Below are 21,256 nucleotides of genomic sequence, written 5' to 3' on the forward strand. Positions count from 1 at the left end.
ACATTTGACCCATAGTAGTATGATGGGATGTATCTCACGTGGGGTTTCTGAACCCCGTAATCTTGCTTTTCTCTCAGCTTCTGTTGCTGCATTTCCAACCATGACAAGTTGCCGTTTGGTTGAGGCTCTCTTGGTGTATATGTTTGTGGTTCTTTAGCTGCATAAGTTTGAGGTTCCCTTGCTGCGTATCTTTGTGGCTCCCTTAGTGCATAAGTTTGCGGCTCCTTCACAGCATAAGTTTGCGGCTCCCTTGCAGCATAAGTTTGCGGTTTTGGTGTGTAAGTTTGCGGTTCTCTTGGTGCATACGTAGGCTGTTCTCTCGCTGCATACGTTTGTGGTTCTCTTGCTGCGTAAGTTTGTGGTTCTCTTGCTGCGTACGTTTGCGGCTCTCTACCAGCGTACGTTTGCGGCTCTCTTCCTGCATAAGTTTGCGGTTCTCGGGATGCGTAGGTTTGTGGTTCTCTAGAGGTATACGTATGCGGTTCCCTCGATGAATATGTATATGTTGTTTCCTTCTGAGTATAAGTTTTAAAATCTCTTTTCGGCGCTTGATCAAATTCCCTTACCGGTTCAGGTATACGATTAACACCGGCTTCTCTAGAGGGCTCCCTCCACTGACCGCCTCTCACGAAGTCTCCAACAGGCCGCTTGCCGCCTTCTCTTGCTTTTTTCTCCCTGAGTTTTTGTTGCTGTTTTTGTAACCAAGACATGCTGTCGTCCGGAGAGCTAGATCGCCTGAAAGGCTGCAGCGGTTGTATTGGCTCATCAATCTCCGATAATTGATCTTCAAAGGTCTTATCCCCAATAGGAGTCCCTGGAGGGGTGACTCGTGTGATATACCTGATTTGTTCCTTCTTAGCTCTGACAGGCTGCGGTTGATAGACATTGGGTGGTGGTGATTGGTGACCTCCATTTACTTGTGGAGCAAATCTTGTCGGTGAATTTGGCATAGATTGAGCTCTAGGCTCCATTGTTCTGTGATCGACATCTGGGGTCACCTGCGGCGAGTACTGTGTACCATGATTGGTATAACCATTAGTTCTCACAGGTGAACTTTGACCTTTGACACCACCAGGAGGATTAGTCTCTTCTAAACCATTAAAAAGTGGTGCGGAGCTCTCTTCAATAGTAACTTTTTTCACTGAGATGATTTCTTCCTCCACAGCTCTGGGAGGAGGTCGTCCGCTTTCAACGACCTGCTGTTCTTGCATGTTCACCATATTTTCATTTATCTCGGCTTATGGATTCTCATCCGATCTGCGTCCCATAGGCTTATTTCCACCTGAAGGTTGCGGTGTGAAAGAGGGCGCCGATTGAACATTGCCGCCATTTGATGTCACATGGACCTTAGGGTTGACGAATCTTGGACTACTCTGTTGTTTGTTTGCCTGTTTTTGAACAAAATAATGAGAAAATAGTCAACATTTTGAATAACGGTGCTATTCCACTGAGCTAACAATGTAGAATCTCCTATGATCAAATATAAAAACAAAACTATAATTTTATCAAGGCAAATCAAATCAACATTATGTTCCCTGTGGAATTGTTACTTTACCTAGACAATACGATTCCTACCTGTATTGCTGAAGAGAAATTATAATTAAGTTTTGAAAATAAAATAAAAACTGAAGTAGAATTTGGAATTTAGGATCAAAATAAAAATGGCTGTTTCGTGTGTCGAAAAAGAGCAAGAATGAGGGCGCTGCTATGATAGTGCTAGAGGCCGATTTGTGTCTGAGGGCTGATGGGAAGGATATGGCTGGATGGCGTGCGTTTATGACAACGTCAGTTTATAGGCATCATGCTTGAAAGGACATAGCGCTGAAGCGTTGCCATAGTAACATAAAATGATACATAAACATCAATTTATTGACCAATTATATTTGGATTAAAAGAAGTGTTTTTGAGAGCAGTCAACTTGTCGGTCTTTCTTTAAGCTGTTTATTTCTAAGGCGATGATAACAACCTTTTATTATAGTCAGCTTTTCATATTTGCACAGTGGCCCTGAAAAGAGCTGTTTGATTCTAATAATACAAATACAACTGGTCCTAATTCATGTTTTTGTTCTCTCTTAAATTGACCGATTGAAATATTTCAATCTTTAAATGGTTGATGATAGGAACAAATTGAAATAGATTGAAGTGGATTTTTGGATTGATTTTTACTCATTTTGTAGACCGATTTCAACATCTAATCAAGTCTTACTGTACTGCCAAATGGCATGCACTGCATATGGTTGGAAAGAGATTTCACTTGAAACCTTTTCATAGTGAATATTTTCAATCTTTTTCAATTCCAAAGGATGTGTCCCTTTTTGCAGTCGGCAAAAGATTGAAAAAACAATGAAAATCAATCCTTTTGACTGAATATTCCATCGGAAAAGATTTGTCCCTAACAAAGATTGAAAATTGCTTGATTAAAAGATTGAAAATTCAAATAATTTAACTGAATATTCAATCGAAAATGATTTGTCCCTAACTGCAGTCGGCAAAAGATTGAAACATCAGTCGTTATGATTTAATATTCAATCAGAAAATTTAAGAGAGATGACAGTTAATCATACCTTTCTAATTCCAAGTCCTTATTGATCAAATATAAGCATATAAATTGTTCTTTAAACAATCCTTGTTAGTATATCAGTTATAGGATATTAACACATTGTCAAGTCAAAGCAAAAATGGGCATGTGACAAATTAAATATGGTCTGCAACTTCTGGGACAGGCTAGGCTACTTCATAGGCCCTTTTTCAAATTCATAGTTCCATAACAACTTGTCTGACAATGATTTCAAGAACTGCTCCCATCCAAAAATTGTGATGTCCTAAAACCATTATATCTGGGGATATGTTGCGTTTTATGGAAGGGCATAGCTGGGGCAAATTGTTTCTCAAAACGGGACTGCAAAGCAGTATAGCACAAAAGAGTTAGACCGGGTCTAAAGTTAGACCGGGTCTAAGTGAAATGTAGTTCCTTCAGTATGGTCCTTTACTATTATTTCCTTCCTAGAGTAGATAGCAAATTCGAAAGATTTAAATGCAATGTTTAAAAATAATACAAAATGTAAAGGATAATGCTCTTTCTTCTGGGACTAACTTCAGACCCAGTCTAACTCTTTTGTGCATACGGACCTTATAGGTTAATAAATGGGTATTACTTGTTGGGAGTGAGATTGTACAAAATAATGCCGAGATGTTGATGCATCTTAAATGCACAAGCCCGCAGACGGGAGTGCATTAGATGCATCAACATCTCAGTACAACTGCATTATTTTGTACAATTTTTCGAGCATATATTATACATGAGAAAACAATCCCATGGTTTTTACTATTTTTATAATGTTGTCACTAAAAATGTTGGGAAATACAAGCAAATATTAATGTGTCAACCAGCAAGAAAATGAACACATATGAAAGCACTACACGTATATATGGGGATTACGCACCTGTGCATTATACATAATCAATGCATGGTATACATTTGTTTAACATTTGCTCTGATTGGTTCTCGCTATCTAAGAATATATGAAAACACACTAAACGACCCCTCCCCCAATATTCCACATTGTCTGAAAATATACAGCATCACTGGAACTTTGGAAAGAACATTAAACTTTTTAAATATTTTTTGTACATCCATATCAAAACGATGCACTTGTTGGCTGCTACATGTGTCTCATTTCACATAATAGCTAGGAATAAATACCAGACTCATCTCAAGTGGAGGTCACTTCCAATCATCCCAAAGTTACATGGTTAAGGAATGTTCTCTGTATTTCTAAACCATGTGACTTGGGATGATTTGAAGTGACCTCCACTTGAGATGAGTGTACTATTTAATATCATCAGCTATTATGTGTTAAGTGAGACACATGTAGCAACCGACAAGTGCATCATTTTGATATGGATGTACACATTTGTCTTTCTGCTATATGACACACAGCATCATAATCTGCCTCTGTACTACAAAATCTAGTGCTTCAAGGAAAAACGTGCCATCAATTAAACCGCAATCCCACATTGATCCAAAAGCTTAACAGATATGAGCCTCCGACCTATTTTTATGCCATCTTGGATTCTGATTTAAGCCTATGACTTCCTATTGTATGCTAATGTGACTGGTACACTGAGTGGATCCTATTGTGTGTGAGAGAACCTGGTTATACTCTGTTTTGTCTAATGTGAGAAGAAAATTATGATGCTTAAAGGCACATTCGCAGATTTCATGAGTGGTTGACTGATATTTGTTAGAATGAGCATATGTTTTCTTCTCTGTGATATATCGCTAACTTTTAAACATTGCAATCATGGTTCCTGCACCTTGAAGCCTATAAAATTCAAGGACTTTCAAGGTCCAAAAGCATAATTTTCAAGGACTTACCACAACACAAAAATCATAATGTGGCTCTCCATGCAGCATTTCAAGGACCTTGTGCAAATTTCCAGGACTTTCAAGGCCTTGAAAAGGTGTTTTCAAATTCAAGGACTTTCAAGGACCGTGGGAATCCTGTGCAGCAATATGTTTATTTGGATCAAATAGTCTTTTATCTGTATTAAATGCTAAGCTGACTCGTAATTAAAGGTATCAGCTGGTCTGTGATAGAGTTTGGGCTATTGTTAATGAACAGTTGATTCAAGCACATTCTGATACTAGAGAAAATAAGTTTGAATAAAAAAAAGTCAAATCACAGTTATGATCTCCAAAACGGACATACAATAACATCAAGTACCATGTCAAAATAAAAAAGTGGGAGATTGCCCACTGTCTTCCTCATCAAAGTATTGCCCTTTGACCGCAGCCTGATGGTACCTATCATTGCTAGATTCAAACATCCCATGGATACTGGTTTCTAGACATACCGCTTAACCCCCTGAGCACTACCTGCCAATCTAACATTGCCTCCGATTGGTCAATTACACGATATCTTCATTTTAATCACCAATCAGAATGGAGTTGATCCCAATTTTTTTGCATGGTGAAATTATTGCAACAATGTTGCTGATTGGGTCAATTGATAATGAAAACTTCTTTTTGACCAATAGGCAGGTAGTTCTCATGGGGTTAATCAAAGAACTTACATCAAGTGATGCGCTTTTTTTATCACCATCCGGTACGTCCTCAATCCCTCTCAACAACTCATCCAATTCAGTCTTCTCCTTATGGTTCATCTGCCTCGTCGGACCATTCTGCACCGGACCGTTAGGCTGCTGTGGTCCGTTAGCCACAGGGTTGCGTACTGGAGTACTCGTCATCAGTGGTTGACCTGGATTGTTTTCAGGCGAGGGCGTCTTTTTGACCTGTGCGTAGAGACTACCGTCTGGTGCTGAGCTGTGAGGTATATCTAATGACTGGGGTGCAGACTCAGAAGCAGGTACAAGCTTGGGTATATCTGCAAAAATGTCAAGCGGAAATAATTTTATTAAAAGATGAGTAAATTATTCAAAAGTTTTTACACTTTCACACTTGGCCTTGGGTTAGATAGTGATCATAGCACAACAAATCTGTGATGCATCAGTTTAAATCTAAATTTGAACTTTAAAAAAGGTATACAGTCATTTCACATTGACAACTAAATGTATGACCAACTTATCGATATTTTGATAAAAACATGACCCTGCCACTGAATTACAATTGAAACTAAAACCTGATTTCCAAAACCTCTTTCTAAGCTTCTTGGATGAAAAGATGATGGAGGCAGTGTTGAACTGAAGGTTTGTAGATAATAACATCACTGCTCTTCTCCATCTGACTCATTAGCTCAGTTGGTAGAACATCAGTCCAGTGATCTGATGGTCCCACTTTCAAATCCTGGACGGTCAGTGACTTATTTCACAGGCTGTTTTTTTCCAACAGAAATTTCTGTGTTACAACTTGTCCAATTAGGCAAGTGGCAAATTTGATGCCAAATAATAAGGTTTCCCAAATATTTGGATGTAAGACATTCCATAAATGATCAATTACTTTTTTTTCATTCCATATCAACCCACCTACCATAAATACTCCCTATATGACCTTTGACCCCAGATCTGTGCATACCCCATACACCTACCTTCCTCTCCTTCTACAACTTTATTGAAATTTTCGTATGAATCCCAGCGGATCAACGGATCATCAGTATTGTCCACAGGGAAGTTGCTATCTTCCGGTACGTAGTCACTGCCGTGCACTTTCTCCTGGGTAGCAGAAAAGATGAACTCAACCTTGGTGAAATCTGGGAAACGAGCATCTGTGGAGGGAAACAATTGAAAGGAATTAGTTTATGAATGGAAATTAACTTTTTTTGCCAACTGTGAATTTGTCGGAAATTGTACTTGTTCTCCAACTAACAATCTACAACAACAATTTCGCTATTACCCTTCAACTTGATGAAATACACATGGAAAACACTCATTCAGGCAAGCCTGTTGATCTCAAATTATATATTAGTTTTCAGATATGGAATCTATGAACAAAAACATCTCCCTCCCTCTCTTCTTACCCAGCACACTTGCTAAAAATAATTCAAAAGCATGTCATAGCAATAGTACAAAGACAAGTTATACAGGTCTGTTATGAATTTTAAGTACTCAACCTTGTACCCACCCTTCCCCACTCTCCATCCTTCAATGTTGGAGGGTATCACAAACCTGATGACAACATGGCGTTGTCCAACATTGAATTGGGGGAGTGGGGCACAGATTCACCAAAGAGAGTCAAAGTGTGCCAATATTTTTCCCAGACTGGGAAGCTAACTTGTGCTAGTATCATCTGATTCTGGTTTCTTAATCTCCATTCTGTACTCCATCACTGCCATGGTGTGGAACTGACACCTCGCCTACCATTCCTCTCCCTCTAGTCCCATCGTTATCTCCCTTCTACCACCACCCTCACCTCCTCGCAGCTTGTTAGCTTACCTGTGCTAATATCATCCAATTCTTGTTTCTTAAACTCCAGTCTATATTCCATCACCGCCATAGTGTGGAACTGACACCTCACCCACCATTCCTCTCCCTCTAGTCCCACCATTATATCTCATCTACCACTACCCTCACCCCTCTCCTCTCTGCAGCTTGTTAGCCTACCTGTGCTAGCATCATCCAATTCTTGTTTTTTAAACTCCAGTCTATAATCCATCACCGCCATAGTGTGGAACTGACACCTCACCCACCATTCCTCTCCCTCTAGTCCCACCATTATCTCTCATCTACCACCACCCTCACCCCTCCCCCTCTCTGCAGCTTGTTAGCTTGCCCGTGCTAGCATCATCCAATTCTTGTTTTTTAAACTCCAGTCTATATTCCATCACCGCCATAGTGTGGAACTGACACCTCACCCACCATTCCTCTCCCTCTAGTCCCACCATTATATCTCATCTACCACTACCCTCACCCCTCTCCTCTCTGCAGCTTGTTAGCCTACCTGTGCTAGCATCATCCAATTCTTGTTTTTTAAACTCCAGTCTATATTCCATCACCGCCATAGTGTGGAACTGACACCTCACCCACCATTCCTCTCCCTCTAGTCCCACCATTATATCTCATCTACCACTACCCTCACCCCTCTCCTCTCTGCAGCTTATTAGCTTACCTGTGCTAGCATCATCCAATTCTTGTTTTTTAAACTCCAGTCTATATTCCATCACCGCCATAGTGTGGAACTGACACCTCACCCACCATTCCTCTCCCTCTAGTCCCACCATTATATCTCATCTACCACCACCCTCACCCCTCCCCCTCTCTGCAGCTTGTTAGCTTGCCCGTGCTAGCATCATCCAATTCTTGTTTCTTAACCTCCATTCTGTATTCCATTACCACCTTGGTGTGGAACTGACACCTCGCCCACCATTATCTCTCATCTTCCACCACTTTCCCCCCTCTCCTCTATCTCTGCAGCTTGTTAGCTTACCTGTGCTAGCATCATCCAATTCTTGTTTCTTAAACTCCAATCTATATTCCATAACCGCTGTAGTGTGGAACTGACAGCGGAATATCACATCTCTTGTGGTGGCACGGAACTTCTTGTGATAGCATTTTACCTGCAAAGAAAACAGATCATACCAATGAACCAGGATGAGGGCACATACAATGTAGGAAATTATACAACCCTTTACTTCAAGTGACAGGATAAAGGCAACACTATTCAGAAGACTTTTAATTAAAAAACCTGAACGAAATGAGACATATTCCCATAAAATGAGAGTAACATTATAAATCTCTCTTTCCGAGTTATGTCCAGATGGCGACAACTTTCTAGACCAAAGATTGGTGCAATTGATAATGAAACTTCTTTTTGACCAATAGGCAGGTAGAGTTCTCATAGGATTAAGCTTCAAAATGTTACATGCTTGAATACTTTGAAAGCTGTTTGGTATAGCATGTAGACCTAGATTATACATATCCATCACTGTCATGGTGAATGATAAAACCATGCGTAACATCGATACCAACCAAATAAGAGATGTTATAGAAAGAACAAAAGAATGAATAGAAATCAAAGAAAACAAGTGGGAGGGGGGGAAGAAAGGGAAGAAGAGAAATGGAAAGAGAAAGAAAGAACGGCAGTCAGTATGATGTAGGGACAGGAAGTGGAGTTTGAAAAAATCATGGAATCCCCCTACAAAGTGTTGCAAAAGACAAGTTCTGGCAGGTTGAAATGTATAACCTCAGTACTCAAATGTGTACGCCTATTGCTTGTAATAATATGACATGACAAATATATTATCCTCTGCCTTGCCAGTAATTAACTACAGCAATATATAATAATTGGTTTCTATTAATTTTACACATAGGTCAAAATAATTTAAATGTCAAAAAATTATCTTCACATCATTTTTTGAAATCAATATTCATGAAAATGTACTTAAATGAGTTTAAACATGCTTATTTTTTTAATAGTAACCCTTCTTAAGATAGAGTTTGTTACCCGGGGTTTGTTATGCTGGATTCATACTTTCTGCCGCTGAGCGACATGACACTTCATCATGCCACTTGCACTTGTCTGCAAGAGGGATGGCACACCACTGAGCAGCAGTGGCCTTGACTCTAAAAGCCACTGTTGCTGCTAAGCACCGCTCAAAAATCATATCTTGTTCTCATGTGTCAGAGCGGCACCGCTCCAAGTTGACTTGAGTTCAATTCCCAGTGATGCTGCCGCCTTGGCAAAGCGGTGGAGTGATCAATATATCGGCTTGCTGCTAGTTACCGCTACCGTTTCTGGTGCGACTGCGCAGTGAAGCAAAATCATCTTCAGAGCGGCAAGCGGCAGGAAAGTATGAAACCAGCATTACTTTAAACAGAATGTTCTGGATAAAATGACTTATGTATTACCATAGGGTGAGCATCAAGTAGCCGCATTCATGACGTGTCTTATTGTTTGCATTGACTGACAGGCAAACAATATTCTACCTGCAATAGCTGCCCTATAAAAATTTGACAATAATCTATATTCTATATTGAACGCATCTGAGAAATATGACACCTGGCAGCTATTGAAGATAGGGCCTCCTTGCATTAAATCCCTGGAAGTACTTTATGCTATAGTTTGAACAGCTCGTAAAAAGGTAAAGGAGACGATCCTGTATAAACAGTGATCGGAGTGCCCATCTCTCTTTCATTGGCGATTGGGCCAGACTCCTCCATAGAATGTTGCTATATGGGGATCGCTACACCTCCTCTATAGCGAGTCTGTTACCTTCCCAGCATTTAAGAATGCCGGTACCCATTTAAGCACCTGGGTGGAGAGGAGTAACTTACTCAAGGGCAATCAAAGGATCCCCGTTAAGAATGCTATTAGTTGACCTGTCTGGTCTATATTTTGTGTGTTCAAGAAAGTAGATAAAGTATAGGACTTGAATTGATAATTTGTGATGCTTCTGGCGAGATGTAACAAGAAAAGTCTCAAAATACAGTATTTTGATATTAATCCGCGACATTATAAGGCCCGCCTATTACGAGCTGATCAAAGTATATGTAGCAAAATCAGTCAATTGTTACTGAACTTGATACTATGTTATGAAAAAATAAATTATTACATTTCTTTTGTACTTTTATTATTTTTAATATAAAAGAACCATATCTCAAGGCCTGTAATCCATATAAAGACTCTAAAGCATATTGCAGTAGGTGAAATTGATTAAAATAGTGTATGAAAATCCAGGATGAAAATATGGAAATGGATTTTGATTGCCCAGTGACTCATTTTGGCTGATCTGATCACAAATCAAGATTGATGTATCAAACTATTGTACCACTCATAATTCCATGTACTTGATTGTCCCACTACCGGCTGTCTCTTGTACTATTTGTGGCATTGACGTACATAAATCACACCCTGATATATTGAGTATAAGAAATAATTGGCTGCGGTGAGGTCAAGAGAACTTTTGAGAACAACATTTGACATGAAATAAATTGTTTAATAGTTTAATAAATATGAACTGACATGCTTCAGAACAAGTTAACATGACACTAGGATCCACAACATGCTCATCTATCAGGAGCACAGTTCTTAAACCCTAATACATTTGTACATTCATGGAATGACCTTTGAAGATTTGGGTACAAAAACTCATACTCTGCCATTTGAGGTCAAATTTTGCACTATGATTATGTAATTGAGGTTATTGGACTACGCCATTGGGATGAAGCTATTGTGGTCCATAGCATGACAGAATCTGTATTCAGTCATGATGACTGCTATATTATTATATGCTTGTTGTTTTTAATAAGGCTGAACTGTAATGACTTTTGTCCACGGATCCAATATCCGATATTGGTTTTATAATATTGACCAATATCTGATCTGATGCAACATTTTATTGTGTCTTAACCGTATGAGAACTACCTGCCGATTGGCCAAAATGAATATTGTGTCCAATTTTTAACCAATCAAGGAGGGTATTAATACGATCATCTGCAAACGCAAGTGTGACCATAAATAGTTTAAAGCCTAGTCATAATTGGCAATTGAAATGAACATTTCAAGTTATGAACCAATCAGAAATGCTGTTAGATGACCAGTAGTGTCCACTGGGTTAAAAATCCTTGAAACTGATCCTATCCAACCCACCTACAAAAGAAAAAACCTACACAAAAACCCACACTAGCCGACTGCATTGACTTGCATCAATTAGTATTATATTCACCCATTGCACGGTTCCGCCATATGCAAGGAGAGCCTCGATCTGGCAGCATGCATGAATGGGAATTGAACCAGTCATATAACATGCGTCACTTTACGTCATACTTCCTTTCATGTCTATTGCCAGTTCGAGGCTCTCCTCCCATATGATGACGGAACCATGCAATAGGCGAATAGGCCTCTGATGGTCTCTGAATCTTCACTATCCACCCCACTCACCCATACCCAACCCGGCCCAACCACACTTACTCAAAACCTGTACACTCAAATATACACTCATACAATTATAAACTAGCTATAAATGTAGGCCTAGGCCCATTTGTTGCAGAAGTAGTGATGTAATAGATTAATTACCATAGCAATTGGTTTACACTATTTTTGAATGTATTGCCCTGCCAAAGAACAGGGATAATATTTTTTTCACTGCGATCATCATGCCTCCTTTTCACTATGATTGTCTCATCACAAAGCATCCTAAAAACTAGTTGACATATGTCACCAATGAGTTGGAACACAAGGAATCACCTTAATAGTATCTTAATGAATAACAGATTTGTGCAGGTAACAGACACGCAAATAAATGAAGGTAAAATCATTTGATATAATCAGAAGTAGGGCATGACTAAAGCCCTTGAAATGGTCATGGCAGTGTATCAAGATCGACATACGTCTGCATCTGGCTCAACAAAAACATCTGAAAATCTGAATCTATTCAAACTTTTTACCAAAGTTACTCAATGGATCTTTAAATTTAAGCCTTTGCTGTGAAATGCTGAAGGGCTGCTATTTTTGTAATGTGCATAGCGAAGGTATACTAAGGAAAATATTGATCAGGGCTGGATTTACCTTTTACTGGAACAGGGATAATATCTTTTTCACTGCGATCATCATGCCTCCTTTTCACTATGATGGTCTCATCATAAAGCATCCTAAAAACTAGTTGACATATGTCACCAATGAGTTGGAACACAAGGATTCACCTTAATAGCATCTTAATGAATAACAGATTTGTGCAGGTAACAGACACGCAAATAATTGAAGGTAAAATCATTTGATATGATCAGAAGTAGGGCATGACTAAAGCCCTTGAAATGGTCATGGCAGTGTATCAAGATCGACATACATCTGCATCTGGCTCAACAAAAACACCTGAAAATATGAGTCTATACCGATCTACTTACCAAAATATCTCCTCTAAGAGGCAAAGCTTGGTCCAAAGAAACAGCAAATCTGCTAGTGCCTTCAGGAATAGAACTGTAAATGAAATAGAAAAGACAGATATAAGTCATTGCACTATGCTACATTAAACATGTAAAAATGTTGCTGATCACAGCAACCCATCTCCATAAACCAGTGTAACATCAGATTTATGAAGTTGATTTAAATGAAAGTATTGCATTTCATATGAAGTTGCAGATCAAATTGTCCAACCATAACTGTATAGTATAATCCAGTGTTTAGTGTTAATCCAGAGTTGTACATCAGTATACAGACACACCGTCCTGATCAACCTACACGTAGAATGAACCATAACAGCCAGCAAATGTGCAAAATCATTAATGAGGGCCCTTCATTTTTCGATAAAGATCAAATATGTATATACACACACTGCATTTGTGAGCATGTATTTTCCAGAGCACAATCGTAGTTTACTGATGCAGAGGCACTTAAAGCCATATTATAACATTTGCTGAGGAAGACGCCCTCACTGAATTTTTAAAATTCCTTTTTACACGATTAAATTGTACTTTATTAAACCAATATACCCTGCAAAAATCAAGACTCTAGGTGCTGTAGTTTTGTCAAAATCCGAGATTTTGAATAAAACGCCGGAACCGGCGCTTTATTATTACGATGGAATTATTAGTCGAACGCATACACAATGTTTATAACACACAGTACGTACACGGCGTGCGGGACGGTGATATACACAACAAAGGGTCGTACCACAACACAACCGAAGGAGTGGTACGTATTGGCGACATGTGCGCTGGTAGTAAATTACAATTTTCTTTGCTTTGCCCTAGTTGTTCGGCTCAAAAATAAAAGGGGATATTCTGGATATCTGACAGTAAAAGCTAACATTTTATGGCAAAGAAATGCTAATCTATTTTGTTTGAAAATGTTATAATATGGCTTTAATGCCATGTGTAATTTCTAAAACAAGAATGATGTAATTGGCCCTCATGAATATGCAAGGCACTCATGAATATGCAAAGAACAGCTGCATCTAAACCATGCATATTGTGCAAAGTTGCTTGCTATCCGTTCTCAAGTCACTGTAAAAATATGAGAATTAATGTGCTTTGCCCAAAAAGATTTAGACCCAAAGAGTCCCAATTACATTATGCCCTGCATGAGAAACACACACAACCATGGCTGAGTCAGGACTCTATAGGTCTTATCTCTTTGGCCTTACCTATGATGGTATTGAGTGCAGACAAACCAACAAACGAAGACAGACTCACAATTCAACAACACCACATCAAATTAACAACACCACGATGAACATGATGAATAATAACATTGAAAAATAATCCCCACTTTATATATCAACAGGATTTTCATTTAGCCAATTCAAGGTTTATAAATAAATGCAAATTGGATGAGATATCACTGAAGTGGAATTCATCAGATTAGCATTTTGGAATGTGGCCATGACTTTAATCATAGATTTCCCTATTCAGTGACATCAATAACCTAGTAATATGAATGTGTTTCATTGGTCTAACCAGAACTGGCTTGTGCTATTCTGAATGTTACTTTATGTTACATTAGCACAGTGGTGTAGTGTAACATGGATATGGGGTATGCGCCTCCCTCATTTCTGAATGAAAATTGGTGAATTGAGTATGAATTTCAAATGGAATAGAGGTTATCTGTGTTCTATAAGTTGCATATCCAATCAGCGACTGTTATACCTGGTTAGGATTTTCAAAAGAAGTACGTACATGTGCAACCATGAGTGTTTCAAGATAACCCGCTAAAGTCATGCAGGTAACTCTGAGGTCATGCATTGAATTTGTTTGAATGAGGAATACTACGGGAACCAGCACCTTTTGTTAGAAGTCACACATGAGTAAAGTGGATAACCTCTATTAGCACATTAACCAACTCCATTTAAAACTCACCCTCCCACTGTGGAAGATTCATTGAAATTTTCTCAGAGGGTGTATGAAATTCAAATAGGGCTGCCTGATGTGTTAATTCCTTTTGAAATTCTTCACAGGCTTACCGAAAAGGGGAATAGGGGAAGTAACAAGGGGAATTGCCCCAACCTGTGCCTAAAGGGACCTGTGATCAAACATACAGAAGGCACAGAGTAAATATATGGAATGACCATTTAAAGGAGTATTTCGTGATCCTAGCATCCTCTTTTTATGACATTTTCCACAGACATGACAGATATCCACGAAAAAAAAGCTTATTTCCAAAATTTCAGTTGATTCCGATTTTATGCTTTGCGAGTTATGCATGATTATGTGTATTACACTGCTCCATAGACAATGTGTTGTAATTTCGTTCTGGTGCACCAGAACGAAATTCAAATTTCACGATATCTTTGCTAAACGAATTAATCTGCAAGAAATATTTGGTACATAAACATTATGTAGCCAGAGGTATCCAGTGGTGTAAAAATCTCAACTTTTTGTGGAAAAGTGGGGGGATGAGGCTGTGGATCACGAAATGCCCCTTTAAGAAGTTTGGTAAGCTTATAACAAGCTACTAAAATATGTAACTTAATTGTAGATGGAGCTATTTACTGTGTTAAGGAAGTTGTAAATTAGAGTGATGAGGGCTATTCCAGTTGAAATCCACCCCCATGGAGAGAGTGTGACCTTAATCTTTCACACAGGGAGTGTGAATTTCAACTGGGGTTACCTGAATGGGTGACTCTATTTGAAATTCACACTCCCTGTGTGGGAATTAAGGTCATGAATGAAGGTTATGAATTAAGGTTACCTGAAAAGGGTGACTCCATTTGAAATTCACACTCCCTGTGTGGGATATTAGGGTTGTGTATTCTACAGGGGGTTATGTACATTTCAGTGACAGTGCCAGAATTTTGGAAATTTGGGGTTCTTACTAGGGGAAACAGGGGTGGGGAAGAGTTCTGACTGGGGGGGCCACTTGCCCCCCCCGTGGCACCGCCACTGGTAGATTTCAACTGTAATAACCCATTGCTCCACTAACCTATTCTAATATAGACTAGACCCTAAAGATAATAGACTATTGATTACAGTCTCAAGGTTCCCTCACAGCGCTCTATGGCTACATACAGACTGTTTGCGATGGGGGCGTAAAGAGCAGAAGACCCCAAAGTATTGAATTTGCGAGTTGTCTCATTACACCACTTAAAAGGGTGGCTGGCTACAATTAAAGATCTACAATGACAGAGTAAAAGGCTCAAAGCCAGAAGGTTTTGAGTATGCAAGCTATCTTCTTGAACTACTGTACTCAAGAATGTAACAATTTGGAGATATGCCCATCAGCCTATCGACTTTTCTTTTCCATGTATCCCATGAAGCACCATTCTAGGTAGTTGTGTCCTAGGGGTACTTTTATGTTGGAGTACACTAGGACGTGCCGCTTAGATGGGTCTGTTTTTAGCAACAAATCCCTATGCATATGGTAGGTTTTTTAAAGAAAATCCTCAGGCACAGGTCTGCCATGTTTAGAAAGAATCGCCCTAAAAACAGAATTTGGTTCCGCCAAAAAATAATTTGTCGCCTGTTTTAGCACAGGTTTGAAAACAAGACTCAGCAGTAAGACAGAAATTCATTTCATTCAATTCAAGCAGATATGGGGTTGCAACTGCAAGTGAGCCACTGAAATGGTGCATGATGGGATAGAAGTGAGCCACTGAAATGATGTGTATCAAGTCGTGTGTGTGCAAGAAAGTTGCAATTGCTACACTTTTGTGTGCAAGAAAGTCGCAATTGCTGAAAAATGACAGTGAAAAACATGTGCAGTTTTTAAGGTCTTTTGGAAAAAAAAAAAAAAAAAAAAAAAAAAAAAAAAAGCCTGCTCGACCGTCCCTGCTTGAAATTTACAGTAGCAATGCCTGTTGTAAAAATAGAACGCTGTTAATTTTTGAAATTGTCCAGGAATATGGCTCGTCTTTTTTGCCATGAAAGGTTTAAGTTTGTGTTGTGTCAATCAATGTTTGGGCTCTGGTCCAAGTCAACAAGGGAACGTAATATTTATTGCAAATACTTGCTATTTTACGCAAGTGTATGAAGTTACCTGTTAAATTGAAATATATGGATTAAATGTATTACGAGGTATCACATCAATTACTTTATGGCTTTATTGCTTTAAGGGTACACTGCCCAGGAACAAGAAATAACAACAAAAACAACAACAACAACAAAAACATCCACAATAACAAAAACACCTATAGGTGTACTTCAGAAAAGAACAGCACTTTCTTGCTCAGATTGATGCATGCACCCTATGAAATGATTGAATCAGCCAATCAGAACCAATTGGCTCTCCCATGAAAACATCGCTTGACCTCACAAGGGCAAACCCATTTCAGCTGCAGGGACAATTTAGTGTTTCATTTGACGAGCAAATTAAACTGCATTTCAGCAGCAAGCACCCTGTTCTCATCTGCTTTAGTCATAGTCCAGCCCTCCAAGCCATAAAGGAGTACATTCTATACCAGTATCTTGATATGTTGTTATAACTGTGAAATGATTGAATCAGCCAATCAGAACCCCACTTAAATGTTTATACTGTGTACGCTCACCACGGACAAGCCACTGAGCATGCATGCATCTCACGTTATGCTATGACGCAATCACCCTAAGTCATATATACGAACGGTTTCATTGGCCGGGCCAGTGAAACACCCATGGCTAATGCTCACCAATGGTGTGCTTGGCACTCAGGGGTCTGGGTTTTGAATCCTGATGAAAACAAACAACTTTCTTCATTTTCTTCCTTCTTTCCTAGCACTAAAAAGCCCAATCAACCAATTGCATCTCTTTGGAATGCAAGTATTCTTTAAAAAGCTGCAATGCAATGATTGGTTAATAGTTACTACTACATCTACATCATTACTATAACACCGGGAATTTCCATCATAGATTGCTAGCCGTGCCATAATTAAGTATACGACATAATCTATATATCTACCTTGAGTCATCGGCACTAGCTTTGAAGTTCAGCATGTTTTGCATTAGCTTAGTGTTACTTGGTGCGTGTACATTTACGCGCGCGACCAATGTGCCACATATGTACATGCAATAAACCACGTTATGCCAACGCAGCACATGCTGAACTTCAAAGCTAGTGCCGGTAGCTCGAGGTAGATGTATAGACATTAGGTAATGGTAAAAACCCCTATAATATGATACTTACTAAACTCCAGAAGTATATACGGGCTGCATTCCTTGATATATCCTTACAAATGGTCTACAGCCTGTTTAGGATGGAAATCAAAGACATGAAGAATTAATAAATCATAAAGATACAATGAATGGTCTGTAGTTCCGGCCCCCAACTCAACACAAAAGTTGGCAACCATGAGTGTTACCAAATAGCGTGGAAAAGGGGTAATTTTTTTACCAGTAGGCCAGAAATTGGCAAAATAGGGGGTATTTAATTTGGACTGTCCACGAAATTTGACCATGAATCAGCAAAATAGGGGGTATTTAATTTGCACTGTCTGCAAAATTTGGATAAAAGGGGTGCATGGGAAAATCCAGTAACTTTATGACAATATTTAGTGTCATTGAAAAGGGGTGTTTGAAATTCTAGTCATTGAAAACCACAGAAAAAAAGGTTGTTTTTCCCCTAATTTTATCCTTGATTTTGCATGAAAAAGGAGGGTAAATTTTATGAAAAATCATTGCAAAGGTGGTCTTTGAAAGATTTGGTAACTCTCATGGTTGCCAACTTTTATGTTGAGTTGGGGGGGGGGGGTCTATAGCCTGTATAAGATTGAAATCATAAAGAAATACTAAAGCTAGAATAGAATGATACCAAATACTTGATGAGTGAACAAAGCTGTGTGTATGATGCACAAACTGTCTTGACAATCTGGATTTACAAAATTTTCATCAACAAGATCATAATCTTTTACTGGTCACCCACTGAAAGTATTTGCTCACTTACAGGCAATAAGTTCAATGGCTGCAAGTGTACTAGCCTCACTTTTGGTGGCTAGTGCTTCCTTCACATTCAACATTTGAAATGCCTTTCCATGCAGCCTAACTCAACAATAAAGTGATACTGAAGTGCAATGTCTTGTGTTGAAGAAAAACAATGAAAGCCATTGGATATGGTTTGCTTGCGTTTTGCAGTTGCTACAAGTGCATTTTGCCCACTGCGGCAAAAATGTGGTGCAATGACAAAAAATTAGTGAAGAAAACAAAGCCCAATTTCGGCAGAAAATCACTGTAGAGAACCAAAAATATCCACTTTTTGCTGCAATTTTGTGCAAAATTTATTGATGCCCCCCTCCCACCGAAATTCACTTTTCCCCCAATGCCCCCGAGAAAATTCCTGGCATCGCCACTGCCCTCCCCCCCAAAAAAAACACACCACGCAATACTGATGGACATATAATGACCCTTACAAAGATCTGAATTATGAATCATGATTTGTATCATATAACAAATTTAAAGAACTGTAATACAACAGAGTATTGTACAGTTTTGACGGATAGAAGGAACTATAGGGTTTAAGTTTATGACTTACTGCAGATGACTTACTGCATGCAGCCTTTTGATAAATTGCAAGCCAAATCAAGTCTAAATCACTCAAATTAATGTGGAATACGACTTATAAAGCAAAGGGCTCTTTCTTGCATGACAGTACTCTTGAAAGTAAATTTGTTTTACTATATCATGCACTCAAAACTTGAGCAAAGCAGTTTTTGATTAGCAAATGAGCAAGGTGCATGAGTCCAAATATGTCAGATTTGGTTCAATTTTAGAATACCCTACCACAATGAGTAAGGAAGGGTGTGACGGTTAACTTTGGGATGGTTATGGTTTGGATAAGGTATTGAGATACAAATCAAGGATTACATAGGATTGCATATTAGTGTATTAGGGTTACAAATTAGGGTTAGGAAAAGGTTTAGGTATCTGTTTACTTACAGGTTAGGATATGTTTAGGTTTAGAACATTTAGATATGGTTGGGTATTCTAAAATAGTCTCACCAAATCTTGTACAAATTATGAAAAATAGAACTGCTCAAATACCTTTCATTATTTCAAAACTATCCTCTGGGAATAGAACTCTCCTTGTTGTATTTTGCTCATCTGTTGAAGTATGTAGATAGTGACAGGATTCGCACCAGAGATTAATCAATTATTATTTCTTAGTATAATGATGAATTTTTTTTCTGAATAGTAATAATTATTTTTGCATCTAGAGCATTATTTGATCTCTATTCTCAATTAGGTCATTAAATGTTGTTAAATGTTGTTAAACTTTGTTAAAATTTTGGAACTGTAAAAGTGGTTAAAATTAAATACCCATACACCTTTGGGTCAACGGTTAACCTACCTCCTGATGTATCAAAGTTAGGCACACCATGTATAAGAATATTATGGAGGTAGAGTGGTGCACTGTTGATATTGATGTTGCCTTGTAGCAGTCCCATAAAATAACCGACGTAACGATGCTGTGATGGATGCATTATGGGTATCGCCTTCGCATCCAGGAAACGTTTCATGGCGTACCTGTCCAGCATGGTGTCGGCACTGAAGGAAAAGATAACGATAAAAACGATTAATAATTTGCGCAAAGCATATTTGAAATTCTCTTTCTCCATGGTCAATTAAACATAATTTGATATAGGCAGTAGTATAGCCAAGAGCAAGAGGGAGACTGTTCCTCCTTTCACCTTGCAAGTCGCCTTGCTTTTCTTCATCCCCCACCTCTCCCAGAAAAATCCTGGCTATGTCACTGGCTACATGCACTGCCACTGGCAGTTTCACATATCTATACCTGGGTTAAGCATGAGAGGCTGAAATTGGCTAATACATGTACTAATAGTACCCAGTATAATAGGCAGATTTTGCATTGATTGCAGATTTAGTAGGGTGGATATGTCAGGGGTGGGGTGGGACGGATGGCCCTACACTGCAAGCTGTGACCAGTTGACCACGTATGCTGGAATATAATGCGACTGTTAACCACCGTAGTAGTTCATATAAGCCGATATGACTGTTCCAATAGGCCCTCTTTCTCCCTTGCAATGGAGTACTACCACATATTTCTCTATGTGTTTACAGGTTGGAAGCTTCATACAACGGGAGGGGGTGCTATCAATGTACTTACCTTGCTGTAATATTGATATAGTTCATATAAGCCGAAATGACTGTTCCAATAGGCCCCCTTTCTCCCTTGCAATGGAGTACTACCACATGATGTAGGTCTGATTTGAAACATGTTTTAATATGTTTCTATGTTTTTACAGGTTGGGAAGCTTCATACGGAGGAAAGGGGTGCTATCAATGTACTTACCTTGCTGTAATATTGATATAGTTCATATAAGCTGATATGACTGTTCCAATAGGTCCTCTTCCTCCCTTGCAATGGAGTACTACCACATGATTTGGGTCTGACTTGATCCATGTTTCTATATGCTTACAGATACTGCACAGTCTTTCTAATGGAGGAGCTAGCTGGTTGGGCCAACCTAAATCATATACCTGTATGCAGAGTGTGAGAATTGAAAAGAAAACAAAGTGAGGAGTAATTAATAGAGGTTATGCGTGTTCTATAAGCTGCATATCCTATCAGCGACTGCTATACCTTGTTTAGGATTTTCAAAAGAAGTACCTGCATGTGCAAACATGACTGTTTCAAAATAGCCCGCCAAAGTCATGCAAGTAACTCTAAGGTTGTGCATTGAATTGGTTTGAATGAGGAATACTACAGGAACCACCGCCTGTTAGAAATCACACACAAGTAACATGGATAACCTCTATTGTTATACTGTGTCTTATTTCAAGTTGAGAGTGCAGTCGGTGCGTTGATGGGGTTGTGTTGCCTGCCTGCCAATAAATCATCCTTCTACGCATATGTATACACTCCATAGGATTAGGGTAGCACATGCCATTCAAACTGGCCACTTCAAAATACACACATGGCATTACTCTCAATTTGAGACGA

At 39.0% G+C, this 21,256-nt stretch overlaps 1 protein-coding gene across 1 annotated transcript in view; it reads right to left on the bottom strand.

The window, feature by feature from the left end:
• Positions 1-21,256, bottom strand: part of LOC140168016 (tensin-1-like) — a 234,753-nt gene that overhangs the window by 39,538 nt on the left and 173,959 nt on the right. The window contains 8 exon segments of the mRNA XM_072191323.1: positions 1-1,388; positions 5,077-5,387; positions 6,048-6,224; positions 7,883-8,012; positions 12,298-12,370; positions 17,486-17,546; positions 19,643-19,839; positions 20,606-20,793. Of these exon segments, the coding sequence (XP_072047424.1) occupies positions 1-1,388; positions 5,077-5,387; positions 6,048-6,224; positions 7,883-8,012; positions 12,298-12,370; positions 17,486-17,546; positions 19,643-19,839; positions 20,606-20,793 (2,525 nt within the window).

Source organism: Amphiura filiformis, chromosome 13, assembly GCF_039555335.1.
Source record: "Amphiura filiformis chromosome 13, Afil_fr2py, whole genome shotgun sequence".
In the NCBI taxonomy this organism is placed as follows: Eukaryota; Metazoa; Echinodermata; class Ophiuroidea; order Amphilepidida; family Amphiuridae; genus Amphiura; species Amphiura filiformis.